The sequence below is a fragment of the Acipenser ruthenus genome, chromosome 42, assembly GCF_902713425.1.
Source record: "Acipenser ruthenus chromosome 42, fAciRut3.2 maternal haplotype, whole genome shotgun sequence".
In the NCBI taxonomy this organism is placed as follows: Eukaryota; Metazoa; Chordata; class Actinopteri; order Acipenseriformes; family Acipenseridae; genus Acipenser; species Acipenser ruthenus.
In genome coordinates, this window is record NC_081230.1 from 10,119,497 (window position 1) to 10,135,752 (window position 16,256).

At 47.7% G+C, this 16,256-nt stretch overlaps 2 protein-coding genes across 6 annotated transcripts; one reads left to right on the top strand and one right to left on the bottom strand.

The window, feature by feature from the left end:
• Window positions 1-71: 71 nt before the first annotated feature.
• Window positions 72-5,709, bottom strand: LOC117971070 (SOSS complex subunit B1-A-like). Of its 4 annotated transcripts, none has more exons than XM_034919046.2 (7): window positions 5,378-5,709; window positions 4,871-5,015; window positions 3,509-3,647; window positions 3,333-3,404; window positions 3,018-3,093; window positions 2,312-2,372; window positions 72-1,669 (listed from the first exon to the last, which is right to left on the bottom strand). In XM_034919046.2, the coding sequence occupies exons 2-7, from the start codon at window positions 4,947-4,949 to the stop codon at window positions 1,491-1,493; spliced, it is 606 nt and encodes a 201-aa protein (XP_034774937.2). In that variant the 5' UTR covers window positions 4,950-5,015; window positions 5,378-5,709; the 3' UTR covers window positions 72-1,490. The 4 variants fall into 4 exon arrangements, with proteins under 4 accessions (XP_034774937.2, XP_034774938.2, XP_034774936.2 ...); XM_034919047.2 differs by having other exon boundaries at window positions 72-1,666; window positions 4,871-5,027; XM_034919045.2 differs by having other exon boundaries at window positions 4,871-5,027.
• A 169-nt stretch (window positions 5,710-5,878) lies between these two features.
• On the top strand, window positions 5,879-15,631 carry LOC117401050 (E3 ubiquitin-protein ligase NRDP1). 2 transcript variants are annotated; one of them, XM_034001458.3, is made up of 8 exons: window positions 5,879-6,178; window positions 9,246-9,354; window positions 10,463-10,568; window positions 11,294-11,407; window positions 13,363-13,634; window positions 13,756-13,891; window positions 14,228-14,331; window positions 14,848-15,631. In XM_034001458.3, exons 4-8 carry the CDS (start codon window positions 11,318-11,320, stop codon window positions 15,200-15,202), a joined length of 957 nt encoding a protein of 318 aa, XP_033857349.1. In that variant the 5' UTR covers window positions 5,879-6,178; window positions 9,246-9,354; window positions 10,463-10,568; window positions 11,294-11,317; the 3' UTR covers window positions 15,203-15,631. The 2 variants fall into 2 exon arrangements, with proteins under 2 accessions (XP_033857349.1, XP_033857348.1); XM_034001457.3 differs by lacking the exon at window positions 9,246-9,354.
• Window positions 15,632-16,256: the final 625 nt, after the last annotated feature.

The window sequence follows — 16,256 nt, forward strand, 5'->3', positions numbered from 1 at the left end:
TTTAAATATAAAAAAAGATATGTTGCATTAATATTTTGTATATAAAAAAACACACCCAAATTAAACACGCATTTTTAAAAATAGTTATTTTATTTAAAAACACCAAACAAAAACAAAAGCCGTGACACTGCAATGGAGAGTCTCGTGCTCTTCTGCAACCGGGGGACGTGCTATGACGTCACAACACAGTTTTAATTCAGTTTACCAGAGTAAAATCCACAGGAAATCGGGAGTAAATAAAACCAGACTTCTTAAAAGAGCGATCTGACCAACCGAACTGCAGCTGGGCTTATAGAGCATTTCACAGCACCGGGGAACCGCTGCTCTGTGATCGATGCAAACCTGGGAGCAGGGAAATGCTCCAATGAAATCCAGCTGTGGCTTATCCAGGGTACATCAAACGTGTGCACGCTTTTACAAGAAGGACACGGAGAATCCGGTCTGTTTGAATCTCTCTCTCCTCGCTCTATCCCCTCCAGTGAGTTTCCTATCCGTGTATCTATTTTATAATGCAGCTATGGGTTGTTTTTCCAAAATTTTTACAGGGCAATTTTTTGAACTCTATAGAGTTCATACAAACCTTTTTAAAATTTCTAAAAATTAATTCAAAAATCATGACTGAAGGGCCTATATATACATATATATACATACCCAGAATCAAAAGTCCAGATTTGATCAAAGTCTGTTTCCAAATTCCATCTATTTATATATATATATATATATATTTGGAAACAGACTTTGATAAAATCTGGACTTTTGTTTCTGGGTCAACTTTCAGTTGCAATATTTTGATTTGTCCAGAAACTGTCACAATTATTTTTTTTTTTTTAATTAAATAAGAAAATGACTCTGGGAGTTCTGACACCTCCATATTATGGGATAGAAGACAGTTCCCACAGCAACAGCGGACACAGAGACGAATGCGTTGATTTTCTTGTGCAGTGTAAAAGCGTGCTTTTAAAACGCTGTTTAAAAGAGTGAGGAGCTGGCTGCCGATACAGGGGAGTTATTCTGTACTGTAGATAATCCGCACGTTACAGATTAAACATGTTACAAAAACTGAAACACTGCCAATTAAACTTCTGGGGTACTAAAATAAGCTTTTAAGGTCAGGGGCGTGTCTTCAGACAGAGAGTCCTCACACGCGCACACACGCACACGCACGCACACACGCACACGCACACACACACACGCACGCACGGAGAGCGGGGAGGGGACGGACTGGATCACCATACCTGATAGGGTTAATAAACTCAGGGTGTGCATTAGTCCTGGGATACCATGGCTTGGTATCTTTAGCTGTAGCTGTTCTTTCAGGTCCAGTCATCTGCACTGTAATAAACCATTTGGTGGCACTTGTGTTTATAATAAACCTCGCTGGGTTTCACAAATTCAGCTGGTGAGTGTTGGGGGTCCCTGAACCCCCCCCTATAAGGGATGGGGGGGGGTGGTGCTGGTGGGAGAGGGGGAGCGGCGCGCCCCTCAACCAATCATCTTTTAGAAGTGCGTCGGGTCTCCTTCCCGTTACTGACCGCCGGACCCGCCCCCGAGGCAGCTGCTGTCTGGTGATTGGTCGCCCCTCGCCCACTGTTCCTGCCTCCTTGCTGCGGATTGGTGGAGCTTCCTGGCGCTGGGGCGGTGACTCCGTTCTCATTGGAGGTCTCGGCTGCTGGAAAACAAGGTGGAAATGAACACTGTGTGTGTGTGCGTGTGTGTGTGCGTGTGTGTGAGCATGTGAGTGTGTGCGTGTGTGTGTGTGTGAGCGTGTCTGTGTGTGTGTGTGAGCGTGTCTGTGTGTGTGTGTGAGCGTCTGTGTGTGTGTGTGTGTGAGCGTGTCTGTGTGTGTGTGTGAGTGTCTGTGTGTGTGTGTGTGTGAGCGTGTCTGTGTGTGTGTGTGAGTGTCTGTGTGTGTGTGTGAGTGTGTGTGTGTGAGCGTGTGTGTGAGCGTGTCTGTGTGTGTGTGTGTGTGTGTGTGAGTGTGTGTGTGTGAGCGTGTGTGTGAGCGTGTCTGTGTGTGTGTGTGTGTGAGTGTGTGTGTGTGAGCGTGTGTGTGAGCGTGTCTGTGTGTGTATGTGTGTGAGCGAGTGTGTGTCTGTGTGTGTGTGTGTGTGAGCGTGTGTGTGTGTGTGTGTGAGTGAGTGAGTGTGTGTGTGTGTGTGTGAGTGAGTGTGTGTGTGTGTGTGAGTGAGCGTGAGTGTGTGTGTGTGAGCGTGAGTGTGTGTGTGTGTGTGAGCGTGAGTGTGTGAGTGTGAGTGTGTGTGTGTGTGAGTGTGTGTCTCACAGTCTCCGCTGTGCTGTGCTGTCGCCTCACCTGCATTCACGCTCGCAGATCCATTGTTCTGATTAGATGATCCACTCTGGTCACTCGACACCTGAAGCAGGTTTAAAAGCAGTTCAATGAGCCTGCAGTGCCTGTTTTCCCCGCTCCTCCCCCCTCTTGTCAACGATACTCTGGAGGTGCAGCAGTGTGGAGCAGCCCTGCTGGTCCGAGCGCATCCCACCCCCCAGCCAGTATTCTCTGTGCTGGCACTCTGTGTTAGAGGAGCTGCTGAGCTCATCCACCCGCCTGCTCCCCACCTTCCACTCCAGACATTTACCACAGTAAATCTGCACAGTAATGTTGTGCTTTCCCCCCGTGGGTACACTGCACGTGTACCACAGCTTGCCATGCGTTACCACACCTCTCTGTGCTTTACAATGCTTCCCTATGCTTTCCCACACCTCTCTGTGCTTTACAATGCTTCCCTATGCTTTACCACACCTCTCTGTGCTTTACAATGCTTCCCTATGCTTTACCATACCTCTCTGTGCTTTACAATGCTTCCCTGTGCTTTACCAGACCTCTCTGTGCTTTACAATGCTTCCCTATGCTTTACCAGACCTCTCTGTGCTTTACAATGCTTCCCTATGCTTTACCAGACCTCTCTGTGCTTTACAATGCTCCCCTATGCTTTACCAGACCTCTCTGTGCTTTACAATGCTTCCCTATGCTTTACATGCAGTTCAGGGTTACGCACCGTCTGGTTTGTCTGGGAGATGTACTCCGGGTTGGGTTCACTGAAATTCGGCACTTCTGAGTACACCATGCAAAACCTGGGGTGAAGGAAACACAGGGGGGTCATGCATCCAGGACTGGAAGCACCGCTGCGGTCCACTTAGAAACGGTAAGAGAAAAAAAATAAAGTCTTTCTCTGTGTCAAGCTTCTCCGCATACAGGAAGATCGGCTGACAGCTTCAGCACAGTTTCAGGGACAGTAGATTTATTTATTTATTGTGATCATCCCCGCCTCAGATTAACCTCATAAAAAAAAGAGCGCAGGTTTTAGACTTACTCTCCAATCTTCTGCAGCTCTCCCCCTCTCCCAGTGTACAGAGTCAGGCATCCTTTAAACACAGCGGCGTACCTGAAACACAGAGAGAGGAAACAGAACAAGGCGATGCTGTACAAAACGCTGCTGACAGTAAACGAAGCAGGACGGGAGCGCTGCCCTGGCGCTGCTGCTGGTACCCCTTGGTGAGCCGGATGATGTCTCCAGTCTGTATCAGAGCTCCCACCTCGTCCCACACAGACACGCTGATGCTGCCCGTCTTGTCGGCCACTCTGCACGTCCGCACCTCGTGGCCGTCCTTGGTTTTAGTGACGCGACCTTTCAGAGAGAGAGAGAGAGAGAGAGGGGGGGGGGCAGTTACAACAAGGCAGCGGTGAAACACGACGCAGCCCAGGAATGATGTCATCCTCAAACTCTTACGACCAGTCCTGGGATCAACCCCTGTTTATCAATTCCGATCCCCCATTCATTTTTTTAAATGCATTCCGTCACAGGAACTGAAAATATCAATTTGTTAAAACATCACTATTTTCAACAGGATGATTTTTTTTCAAAACCTTAAATGGGACACATTTCAAAAGAGAGACACAGAGTGACCACCTCGATGCGCCGTTTCCAGCGCGGGTCAGACCCGCCCCTGTGCAGGTACGCGCTCACCTGTCTCCAGAACGATGAATAACACGTTTAGATTCTTCAGCCCCGCCCCTGTGCAGGTACGCGCTCACCTGTCTCCAGAACGATGAATAACATGTTTAGATTCTTCAGCCCCGCCCCTGTGCAGGTACGCGCTCACCTGTCTCCAGAACGATGAATAACACGTTTAGATTCTTCAGCCCCGCCCCTGTGCAGGTACGCGCTCACCTGTCTCCAGAACGATGAATAACACGTTTAGATTCTTCAGCCCCGCCCCTGTGCAGGTACGCGCTCACCTGTCTCCAGAACGATGAATAACACGTTTAGATTCTTCAGCCCCGCCCCTGTGCAGGTACGCGCTCACCTGTCTCCAGAACGATGAATAACACGTTTAGATTCTTCAGCCCCGCCCCTGTGCAGGTACGCGCTCACCTGTCTCCAGAACGATGAATAACACGTTTAGATTCTTCAGCCCCGCCCCTGTGCAGGTACGCGCTCACCTGTCTCCAGAACGATGAATAACACGTTTAGATTCTTCAGCCCCGCCCCTGTGCAGGTACGCACTCACCTGTCTCCAGAACGATGAATAACACGTTTAGATTCTTCAGCCCCGCCCCTGTGCAGGTACGCACTCACCTGTCTCCAGAACGATGAATAACACGTTTAGATTCTTCAGCCCCGCCCCTGTGCAGGTACGCGCTCACCTGTCTCCAGAACGATGAATAACACGTTTAGATTCTTCAGCCCCGCCCCTGTGCAGGTACGCGCTCACCTGTCTCCAGAACGATGAATAACACGTTTAGATTCTTCAGCCCCGCCCCTGTGCAGGTACGCGCTCACCTGTCTCCAGAACGATGAATAACACGTTTAGATTCTTCAGCCCCGCCCCTGTGCAGGTACGCGCTCACCTGTCTCCAGAACGATGAATAACACGTTTAGATTCTTCAGCCCCGGTTTGATGTCCTTCAGGTGCGTTTCCGTGGTCATGTTTCCGGTCCCACCCCCGGGGCCAAGACCGTCCAGGATTCGACCGGCTCGTCTTGAGATGTGAAACTGTAAAATAAACTAATACATGCATAAATAAATAAATAAATAAATACAAATAATTATAAAAATAAACTAGATAGATAGATATAAAGATAGATAGATAGATAGATAGATAGATAGATAGAAAGATAGAAAATGACAGCAATGAAATACAATATAATTGATTGAGGTTGTGTGATTATTATTATTATTATTATTATTATTATTATTATTATATCCGTCTCAATGATATATTTCTAACCAATTAAACACGTAATGACACCATGTAACCTGAGAAATGTAATCTTATGTGAGTACGAGCGGATGAAAACAAACCATGGACTAGGCACAGTATTTAGTGTCATGACTGATGCTTTCCTGTAACTTACCTTCAGCTGGTGAATCTCTGTCTGCGCTGCCCGGTCAGTATCGTCTAACCCCGGACTCAGAGAAACACGGGCGCCTCGTTTAGAGTATGTGTGATTGAATACAACAAAATATACACACCACAGCGCAGTGCTACTGCTCCGTCTTCAATTACACCCGTTTGATTAAATGCAAAAATATTCAGCGTGGAAATACAATTATTTATTCATTAATTTTCTGGTTTGCTTTCATGACATCTGCACAGCAAAGCGTCAACACGCCTCCTGCGTGGCCCCGCCCCACGGCCGTTCACGCTAACCAATCAGGTAGAAGAGCCGGGGCCGCGCACGTTGTAAAGCGAGCGCGCCCCCCTGAGTTCCAAGCGCAAGGAGCGTCGATCGACGCTAGAGGGCAGAAAACGACGTTTAAAGAAGCAAGGCAATACCGTGTGACAGAATGTGTTGCCGTAATTATTATTTCACGTTAAAAATAAATAAAAAAATAAACCTAAGGTGGTAGGAAAATTCATAAAATACTATTTTTTAACCGAAGCCAGCAACCGCCGAACTTTTTTTTTTAATATATTATTTTTATTGGTCAAGACGGCATGTCAGTTATGGTTCTGTGTTCCTGATTGGAGGACTCGGCCATCACTCCACAGCAGAGGGGGGCGTTAGCCACGCCCCCTGGTTGCGTAGCAGCGGGGCTCAGAGCCCGGATCTCCCGTATAGTGCGTGACGGGAGCGCCGTGGAGGGGTCGGCTCTTTAAATTGGGGATTTAAAAGCAGCCGGACCCGGGACTCGTGGAAAACCGTACGGATCAGGTACGCCTATTAAACCAGTGATCGCCGTTTGATTGATTTTAACATTGTGTCATTTGATGAGAAATCGCGGTCGGCGGTGGCATTGGTCAGCCCCGAGCGAGGGCGTTCCACACTGGGGAGGTATCTGTAGGAAAGTTCGCGGTCCCGATAGAGAGCGGAGACAAAAACCAGGCCCCTTGGAGCACAGATATTTAAAAAAAAAGAAAAGAAAGGGCGAAGCAGTGAATTTATTCATCTTTATACAATTCATCTCTGTTTGTATTTGATTAGAAGATGCATTATTATGGTAGCGGGTGCGGGGTTGCGTTCTTTGAAGCATTAATATCGTGAATGACGTTGTGGTGGAAATGACAATATTATAATATTATTGAATCGAGGTTTTAAACAGGCTTTTAATTTCTCCACCGTGAAAAATACAAACGAGGACTATCGCTTCAGGTGTATGCTACCGCCAGCCTCCTCGCTATTATTATTATTATTATTATTATTATTATTATTATTATTATTGGAAATCCTGTGTTTAAACCTGTAGCTGGATATTTTTGTCTAACGGGTTGTCTGTTTTGGTAGCCAGATCGTTGGGTTTACGTTAGATTGATATTTTTTTATTTATTATTTTGGTTAAATATTTTGAAAACGCACTAAAACAACACACAGCTGCATACTTTATCAATCGCAGCGTCATTTCTGCACTCCCTGCCCCGCGCGTTGTGTTTTACACGAATGAAATGCGAGGACGGCTCCCTCCTCCTCGGCGGGTCTTGAACGCGGTCTCCTCGGCTGCACTTGACTGAAATGCTTTTTAATTCAAAGACTGACTGCCACGATAGCAAGCCAGACTGGGCAGTGCAGTTGCCTGCCCTGTGTTGTGCCATACTTCAACACACACGTCTGTATTGCACATGGCTTTCCCGTAGCACCCTTTTATATAACGTATATCCAAAATCATTTCCAACTAGAATAAGATCTGTGTTTTTGATGAGTCCTTCTAGAGTTGCGATAGACTCAGGAATGGGACTCCAGTTGCATAGCAGATTCACCCATTCCAGTTTTTAATAGGAGCTTGATTAGCCACAGTGCGTACAGGAAAAGTAACAAGTTCAGGTGTGTCTCGTTAAACTCTGAGTAAAACCAGGAATGGATCAAGCGGCTATGCAGTGGGAGTTTCCTTTCCAGCTTTGTGAATGTTATCCATTGTGTGCTCCTTTTCATTCAGACCCGCCTGGGCTCCATCCAGTGGAGTCGCTTGCTTCTGCTAAGCTAAATCTGGAACAGCGTGTTCTCCTGCAACGTTTCATCCCAGCACTCGGCTGCTCACAGCGTCAGATGTCACTAATGTATATAAGCTGGCAGTCTAAAGGCTTAGTCCGCTGTGCAGTGCGAGTCTTTATCATGGTAACGGTTTCCCTGTGGGCTCAGTCTGCCAGCCTGAGAGATTTAACCCCTGAAGGTACACCAGGAATCCAGCGCTGGCTGTTCAAACTGTTTCCTCTTTAAAACACATTCGAGAGCGACTCGAGCATCACGAGGAGGAGACGGAGCGTTCGGACGACCGGATCCAACCCGAGTCATACTAAACTTTTAATTCTATCCGTCAAAACAAAAATATAAACCAATGACATGCCAAGAATTTTATTTTATTATTATTATTATTATTATTATCATTATTATTATTATTTTACATTGAAACAATCACCAAAAGCATCCTTTACTGTTCTGGATTATGGATGGACCAAATGCAGTTCCCTTCCCTGGAGTCTACAGAAGGAGCAAGTGTGGAGGGGAGAACGGTTGTCATTGAGCCTGACCTAGTCCTCAAGGTGAATTCCCTGGAGCTTCCAGGTCTTCGTTCTGCACACACAAGGATCAATCTCCGGGTTTGAACGCGTGTTTCTGCTGGCGAGGTGAAATCCCAGAGCGCTGTGTGTCTGTGAGAAGCGTTCTCCGGACTGGCAGAGTGATACAAAGGGAAGATCCAGCTCTCTGACTCAAGCTCAGGGCGGTCAAGCCATCTGAAAACTGGCATGAAAAGAATCTCTTCTCGGTTCAGCAGGGAAACGTTTGGGTGCGAGTGTTTACACTGAGCCAGTCCTGGGTATCAGAAGCACCCTTTCATTAAGGATGTGGTTTTATTATGCTTTTGCATTTTAAATCAGGCTAGGCAGCGGATGTGAATCAGCAGAATCTCCAGTATACAGTAACCTCGTGGGAGGTAGGAAACCTAGCCGGGGCTGTGGGAGGTTTTAAACAGGATGAATGGGCAAGTCCTTCTGAGACTAGAAGATGACCACACGCCCTTTTGAAGGCTAACAGGCAGCTGTTTAATTAGGTTCACCTTTTTATCTGGGGGCAGTTTAAGCTACTTGTGGACAGTTGGGGCTTTTACTTTGAAGAAATTGAGTAGAACAGCTGTCAGATTACAAGCAAACAAACGAGGAGGCCATCCTTAAAACATGGCTTAATAAAAATGAGAGATTATTTTCTACAGAATGTTTGAGGGCGTCTTGGGCTTTCTGGCTTTTAAAAGAAGATTGGTAAGTTGAACAGAACTTGTGTTGCGTTCGGGTATGATTTGTGATCGATTTCAGCGCGTGTCGTCATTTTTATATAGTTTCATTTCTTGGTTGTATTCTTAGCTGTGGTTCAGGGACACTGATGGCTGGTTTCCATGGTCGCTGACAGAGCCTCAGTCTGAGCTGATCCGAGTTCTCCCGCATTCCTCCTCATCCCCCATTTGATTGTCTACCCGAGCTGAGTCATGCAAATTTTCAACAGATGTTGGCGGTTCTTTCCCAGCATGCCTTGCGGCTGAGGTCTCTCTCATTTGTTTACAAACCCAGAAGGCTGCACGCTGTTGCTTTTTGGTTCCGACAGTTCTGTGGAGCTTTGTGTTACCATAACGACGACACGAGGATGACCTCCCAGCACACCACACCGGACCAAAAGAAGCAACGGTACATTCTATCTGATCTGATCTGATCCGATCTGCCTTTTCATATAGGAGTAGGCAAAAAGAATTCTTTGCGCTGTGTGTGAGGTGGTTTTTTTTGTTTTTTTTTTAAACCAGGAAGTTGTTCCTTCCATGAAAATATTCCTCTCTCAATGCCTTGATGCTCAGGAATGTGGTGATTGCAGATCTACTCCTCCAGCCCGGTTGCTGTGAAGCCAGTGATCCGGTAGAGTAGCCCTGCATTTTTAATAAAGGCGATGCATGAGGAGATGCACACACAGTATAACCATTACCCTTGGTGTGCTTTCTGCAGTAAAGCATGTGTATTTAGTCGACCACACCAAGTGGTCATCTAATCCCATTGCAGCTGCAGCCAGCGTCCCCCAGAATGTGTTCCTCTGGTTTTGAACGGTGCGCCAGCGAGCAGGACCCTTTGAGTAATCGGATTAAAGTCGGGTGTTCATCTCGTTCATGCTGTAATGCATCCCCTCGGTCTCTGTGTGTAGAATTGCATCGTGTTAGGTGTGTCTGTTTTCTAATGCGTAGTGCTTCATCAGAGACTCCATAGAGACTCTTTTAAATTTCTGAAGTGTAATTAAGACATCGTGATCGAAGCGGGGATGTTTTGTTTGCTTAAAGCACTGTTTTTGCGCGGCGCTGGCTCTGTGTAGATTAAAGTCCAGGTGTCTCTGTTTAGACAGCTGTGTTTTTACTGCTGCTAATCCTGTGACTGGAAGGTAGATTTCTTCCTTTGTTATTTAGTTGTAATTGAATCGCTGTCTCGTCAGCAGCCCTCGTGTCCTAACTCTCCTCTAAGGATCCAAACGGATTTGGATGAAAAATATTTTTGGAGCAGTTTTTAAAAGTGCAACTTCAGCAAGACGAAGATTATTGTGGATATGTGCAGCGGCTCCAGGGATGGGAATAAGACTCCTATTGCATAGCAGTGTCGCCCAGTCCAGGTTTTACAACGAGCTTCATTAGCCAGAGTGTATCGGTAAGAAGCTCGGGTGTAATTCCTAGTAAAACCAGGACTGGATCAAGCTGCTATGCAACGGGAGTCTTCTTTCCATCCCTGGGATCTCCTGGTAAAAGCACCACACCATACAGTCGAGGGAGTGCACATGCTTTTGTTAATTAACAGGATGTGAAGGAGTTGTTTTTAATACTGAATTATTTAATAGCGTCAATGAAAACAAATCCTTCCATTCACCAGGCATTAGGAATGTTTGTAACCTGCCAATTTAAATTTGTTATTCTAAAGGAATTCTATCTCGTTCTGATGCAATAATACATTTTCTCTCTCTCTCTGTTTTTGCTGTTCTTGCCCCCAGCCCTCTCCAGTGTGAAGAGAGTGAACGTCAGGAGGTTTAAATGTGATTCTCTAGCGACCCGCAGGGTTTCCAGTGACTGGGAGGATGAGAAGGGCTTCATTCTGAGGTAAGACCCTCTCTCTGCGTTGGTCACAAGCACACGTATGCTGCAGAGCACAGCATGTAAAACATCGCTAGGGGCTGGAGAGACGTGTTTGTTTGGAGCTGCTGAGTCGTTTCAGATAGCTGGGACAAGCCAGTTTTAAAATCCTGTCTTGCAGATTTGCAATCCTTCCATTGTCGATTTTTAAGCCTGGATCAGATCTCATCCCAGTCACACTGACGAATTGCAAACGTGTTGCATCCCCCCGATAGAGTGAACTCGTTGGGCTTCATAAAGTCGAATGAAACCTGCTGAATAATGTTGCGTTTAATAAACCATGAGTTTAGGTTAGTCCTGATCAAGTTGGGTTCATTTGCATGAGCCCGAACCACACCTGCTGTGAAATTTGTGTCACGAAAGCATTACCCTCAGTCACACCAATGCCACTATTAACTAGCCTGTATATAGTTGATCTGCAGGGATGGAAACGAGACTCTCGTTGCACAGCAGTTTGATCCGTTCCTGGTTTTACTATGAATTTAATCAGACACACCTCCTGAGCTTGTTAGCTGCACACGCTGTGGCTCATCAAGCTGGTGTTAAAACCTGGAATGAGTGAAGCTGCGATGCAATAGGAGTCTTCTTTCCACCCCTGTAAACCCCCCTGATTTGAGGAGCGTTGTGCAGTTGCTGGGTTTTCCTGGGTGTGGTGCGCTGCTCCTTGACTGTGGCGCGTCTCCCTGCTGCAGGGTCTGCGCTTCCTGTAATGCGAGATGGGCTACGATGTCACTCGCTTCCAGGGGGAAGTGGACGAGGACCTCTTGTGTCCGATCTGCAGTGGGGTCCTGGAGGAGCCGGTCCAGGTAAGTCTCCACATGTTCTTCTGTTTAAAGCTCATTGTGTTTTTTTTCCCAGGTTTTACTGCACGCTTGATTTAGCCGCAGCGTACGGGTAACCAGGTCAGGCGTGTCTAATTTTAAACTTGCAGTAAAACCAGGAATTGAATTCAGCTGCTATGCAGTGGGAGTCTTGCTTCCATCCCTTTGTGTGCATTCAAAGCTTGCTGTGGATTCATCAGAGTTGATTGACAATGATTGATTTCCCTAGGGTGGCTTTACAAATACTAATCAATTTCCCTATTAACTAGCGGAGACCACCTTTTAAAAACTCAGCACAGCCCTGAATATCCAGATTAAACCAGAAGGGATGAGAGAATCGAGTCTCTAGCGTATTTATTTCACTCTCTGCTTTCCCATTGCTTGCTGAAAGCCCCACGGAGTCACAAAGCGTAGAGTCATTTTACCAGCGCCAGCAGATTCAGACAAGGAGAGAGGGGAAGGGATGCATTGCATTGATCTGTGCAAGGGAGCTAAAAATAAGAGCACAATTACACAACAGCTAGTGAAAGCGAGACGGGCAAGACTTGTTCAGGCAGTGTTAAGAAGCACGGGGTGTCTCTGTGCTTTGATGAAGGGATGACATGACGGAGGGAGGCAGGCAGGGAGAGAGAGAGAGTGTGTGTGTGTGTGTCTGCAAGCTGACTGCAGTGTCCTCTCCACCTGACAGTGTGCAGGGAGGGGATTAGAGGAGAGTGGGGGGGCTGGGGGACTCTCACAGTGGTGGTTCTCCAATCAGTTTCGGATAAAGGGGCTGGCCAGGAAAACCCAACGGGGATTAGAAACCGGAATGCTTCAGCGACGTCCTCGGATCAGCCCTGGCATCATGAGCAATTCCTCCTCCTCCTCCTCCTCCTCCTTTCAAACGAAGCTGCAGTCGGGTGAGTGGGTGATGCCTCCTCTTTCATGAATGTTGTAGAGCGGAGTGCTCCTCGGGTTGGTAATCCCACACGCTGTGTTTAATGTGAATCGCCTGCGTTGTACAAGCACTGACTGGGTGGGGTTTGGTTTTTTCTGTTCAGCAAGAAAGCCGAGAGCGCTGCTGGAGAAGAGGGTTTGTCTGTTTATGAATACGGGCCCTGGGGTAGGTGCCCTGTGTGTGGGTGTGTGTGTGGGTGTGTGTGTGGGTGTGTTTAATATTCCCCCAGAGTCTGAGAGTGAAGAATCAGGAAGATTTTGTGCTTGTCTGCAGAGCGCCGGGGATGCAGGCTGTGTGCAGTGGCGTCTCTGCAGCATGCTGGCAGCCGCACACACACACAAAAAAAAAAAAGATTGTTTGTGAAGTGTGTTTTAAAGTCTGCACACCTCTGTGTAAGCTCCCTGGTTATTCCAGACTCTCGCTGTGATCTGCAGCTGCACTGGATGAAGTGACACCTGAGTGGCCTGGCTGGTTTTCTGTTTATACAGGCATTGAGGTCAGGGTGATGCAGTGGCTTTATCCTTGGTGCAGGATACCGCACGCATGGTACTGCAGTTTTTCCACCTCGTTTAGCCCTTTTATGCAGCAGAACCAGTTACAAAGCAAACCTGAGCTGCTCAAACTGTGTGAAGAGAGAGAAATCCTTCACACAATGTATTATAAAATCACATAAACACTATTATACCTGGGATAGTGTGTGTGTTTACTTTACAAGTGTTTTGTATATGTCCTTTGTACAGGGTAAGATGGAACTTTGACAAATCCTGAGCTGTGATTGGTTGGTTTCTCATAAAGGAATACACAGTGAGAGCTGGCAAGCAAGTACCGCTATTCCAAGACCGTGAATTCGTAATTCTTCTCTGCACTGTGGCTCCCGACGGTGTGATTGAAAAGTCGAATAACTCCTCTCCCTCTCTCTCTCTCTCTCTCTCTCTCTCTCTCTCTCTCTCCCCCCCCTCCCCCTCTCCCTCTCCCTCTCCCTCTCCCTCTCCCCTCTCTCCAGGCTCCTCACTGTGAACATGCTTTCTGCAACGCCTGCATCACGCAGTGGTTCTCGCAGCAGCAGATCTGCCCCGTGGACCGTACCGTGGTCACGCTCGCCCACCTGCGCCCCGTCCCCAGGATCATGCGCAACATGCTGTCCAAGCTGCAGATAACCTGCGAGAACTCAGTGTTCGGCTGCAAGGCTGTGCTGCGGCTCGACCAGCTGCAGTCGCACCTCAAGGACTGCGAGCACAACCCCAAGAGACCGGTCCTGTGCGAGGAGGGCTGCGGGTGCGTACCACAAACACAACTTTCTTATTGCACGCTGGCTTCGTGTTGCACGCTGAGCCGTTCAGCTGGGCTCTGGTGTTTCACAGCGTTGCTTCCTTTTCTCTCTCTGCCTCGCTCCCAGGCTGGAGATGCCCAAAGACGAGTTACTGAACCACAACTGCATCAAGCACCTCCGGACCGTGGTGCAGCAGCAGTCCACCAAGATAGGGGAGCTGGAGAGGACCGCCGCGGAGCACAAACACCAGCTAGCAGAGCAGGTGAGCCAGAAACAGCGTGCGGGCAAACCGGGAGGCTGCAAACACAAGGATCAGCGTGCTGACTCTACTTCGGTTCAAGTCTGCACATTGCTGTCTTTTCAAACCCATTGTGTCTTTGTCCACATTGTGAGGTCAGGCTGCTTAGTACATTATCTGGAGCATTTTTTTTTTATTTTCTTTGAACTGTGTTATGATAACTGACTCAAAAGTCTAAATGTCTCAAATTAGAGAGATCCAGCTCGTGTTCTGATATTTTTATTTTAGATTTCTTTTCTAACACTTATTATTGGGTTAAAGTTCTGTCGTGAAGTTCTGATTTGTTTTTTTCTTTTACAGAAACGGGATATTCAGTTGTTAAAAGCGTACATGAGGGCGATCCGCAGCGCCAACCCCAACCTCCAGAACCTCGAGGAGACCATCGAGTACAACGAGATTCTAGAGTAAGGGGCCGTCCCAAAATGATCCAACGTTTTCAGAATGCGTACAAAGAGTGTGCCGGGGGGTGGGGTCGAGGGGCAGTGTACACTTTTAAAAAATGTTCTAATGTTGCTTGAAATGTTCATATGCTTGCCTGAAAAAGAACTGAAGCTGCCAAGAAATTATTGATGGATCATAAAGTGAAAATGGGGGCAGCTCTTTGGTCCCAGCACTAGGATTCTCCTGACAAGATTAAAGCAGGTTTAAGGCACATTTCGAGCCTCAATACAATACAATACATGAGCTTGATTAGCCACAGTGTGTACAGGTAACAAGCTCAGGTGTGTCTGATTTTAAACTCCTAGTGAAACCAGGAATGGATCAAACTGCTCTGTAACGGGAGTCTTATTTCCATGCCTGTAATATTGCAGCAACGAAACCCAGAACCAAACACCATAAAACATGAAGGGAGGGCAAACAAACAAAAAAAAAGTTGTAGAAGTGAGATTTGAAGCTAACCTGCTGTCTCTGCCCTCCAGGTGGGTGAACTCCCTGCAGCCGGCTCGCGTGACGCGCTGGGGAGGGATGATCTCCACGCCGGACGCGGTCCTCCAGGCCGTGATCAAGCGCTCGCTCATCGACAGCGGCTGCCCCATGTCCATCGTGAACGACCTCATCGAGAACGCGCACGAGCGCAACTGGCCGCACGGCCTGGCCACGCTGGAGACGCGGCAGATGAACAGACGCTACTACGAGAACTACGTGGCCAAGCGCATCCCCGGCAAGCAGGCGGTGGTGGTGATGGCCTGCGAGAACCAGCACATGGGCGAGGACATGATCCTGGAGCCCGGCCTGGTCATGATATTCGCACACGGGGTCGAGGAGATCTTGTAGTGGAGAACGCGGGGGCGGGGCGGGAGAGAGAGGGAGAGAGACGCTGGGCTGGTGCTCATCTTCACACACGCATACCTGCAGGCATACAGAGATCCTGGAATCGGAGACAGGGGGGGAGTGTGTTTCAAAAAGGAGCGAGAAGAACCACCAGCGAGTCGAGAAGATTGAAAGAGTTTCAGGGATATTTGAATTGAAAAGCAAGACCTGAAAGGAATCAGTAAGTTCTTGTGTACCTTCTTCCTCCCTTTTGCTTAATAAACGAACGCAGCAGTTGGTAAAAGGACTTTAAGCAACAGGATCACCTCACAGCATCTTGCTTCATTTATTTATTTATTTTTTTATATTTTATACAAATGTGACCAAACTTCCTGCCGCCTTTCCTTCCTTCCAACGGTATCAGATACTATCCAGTTTTTTTTTTTTTTTTTTTTTAAATACAGTGGTAACTGTCTCCCAAACAACAAAACTCTGACCAATTGAAACCAGAAGTTAAAATAAACTCAGGGTTACCTGGAAACAGCGTTCTGCTCCTCGCACGACTGTCGATTCTCAAACAGCGTTCTGCTCCTCGCACGACTGTCGATTCTCAAACAGCGTTCCGCTCCTCGCACGACTGTCGATTCTCAAACAGCGTTCTGCTCCTCGCACGACTGTCGATTCTCAAACAGCGTTCTGCTCCTCGCACGACTGTCGATTCTCAAACAGCGTTCCGCTCCTCGCACGACTGTCGATTCTCAAACAGCGTTCTGCTCCTCGCACGACTGTCGATTCTCAAACAGCGTTCCGCTCCTCGCACGACTGTCGATTCTCAAACAGCGTTCCGCTCCTCGCACGACTGTCGATTCTCAAACAGCGTTCCGCTCCTCGCACGACTGTCGATTCTCAAACAGCGTTCCGCTCCTCGCACGACTGTCGATTCTCAAACAGCGTTCCGCTCCTCGCACGACTGTCGATTCTCAAACAGCGTTCCGCTCCTCGCACGACTGTCGATTCTCAAACAGCGTTCTGCTCCTCGCACGACTGTCGATTCTCAAACAGCGTTCTGCTCCTCGCA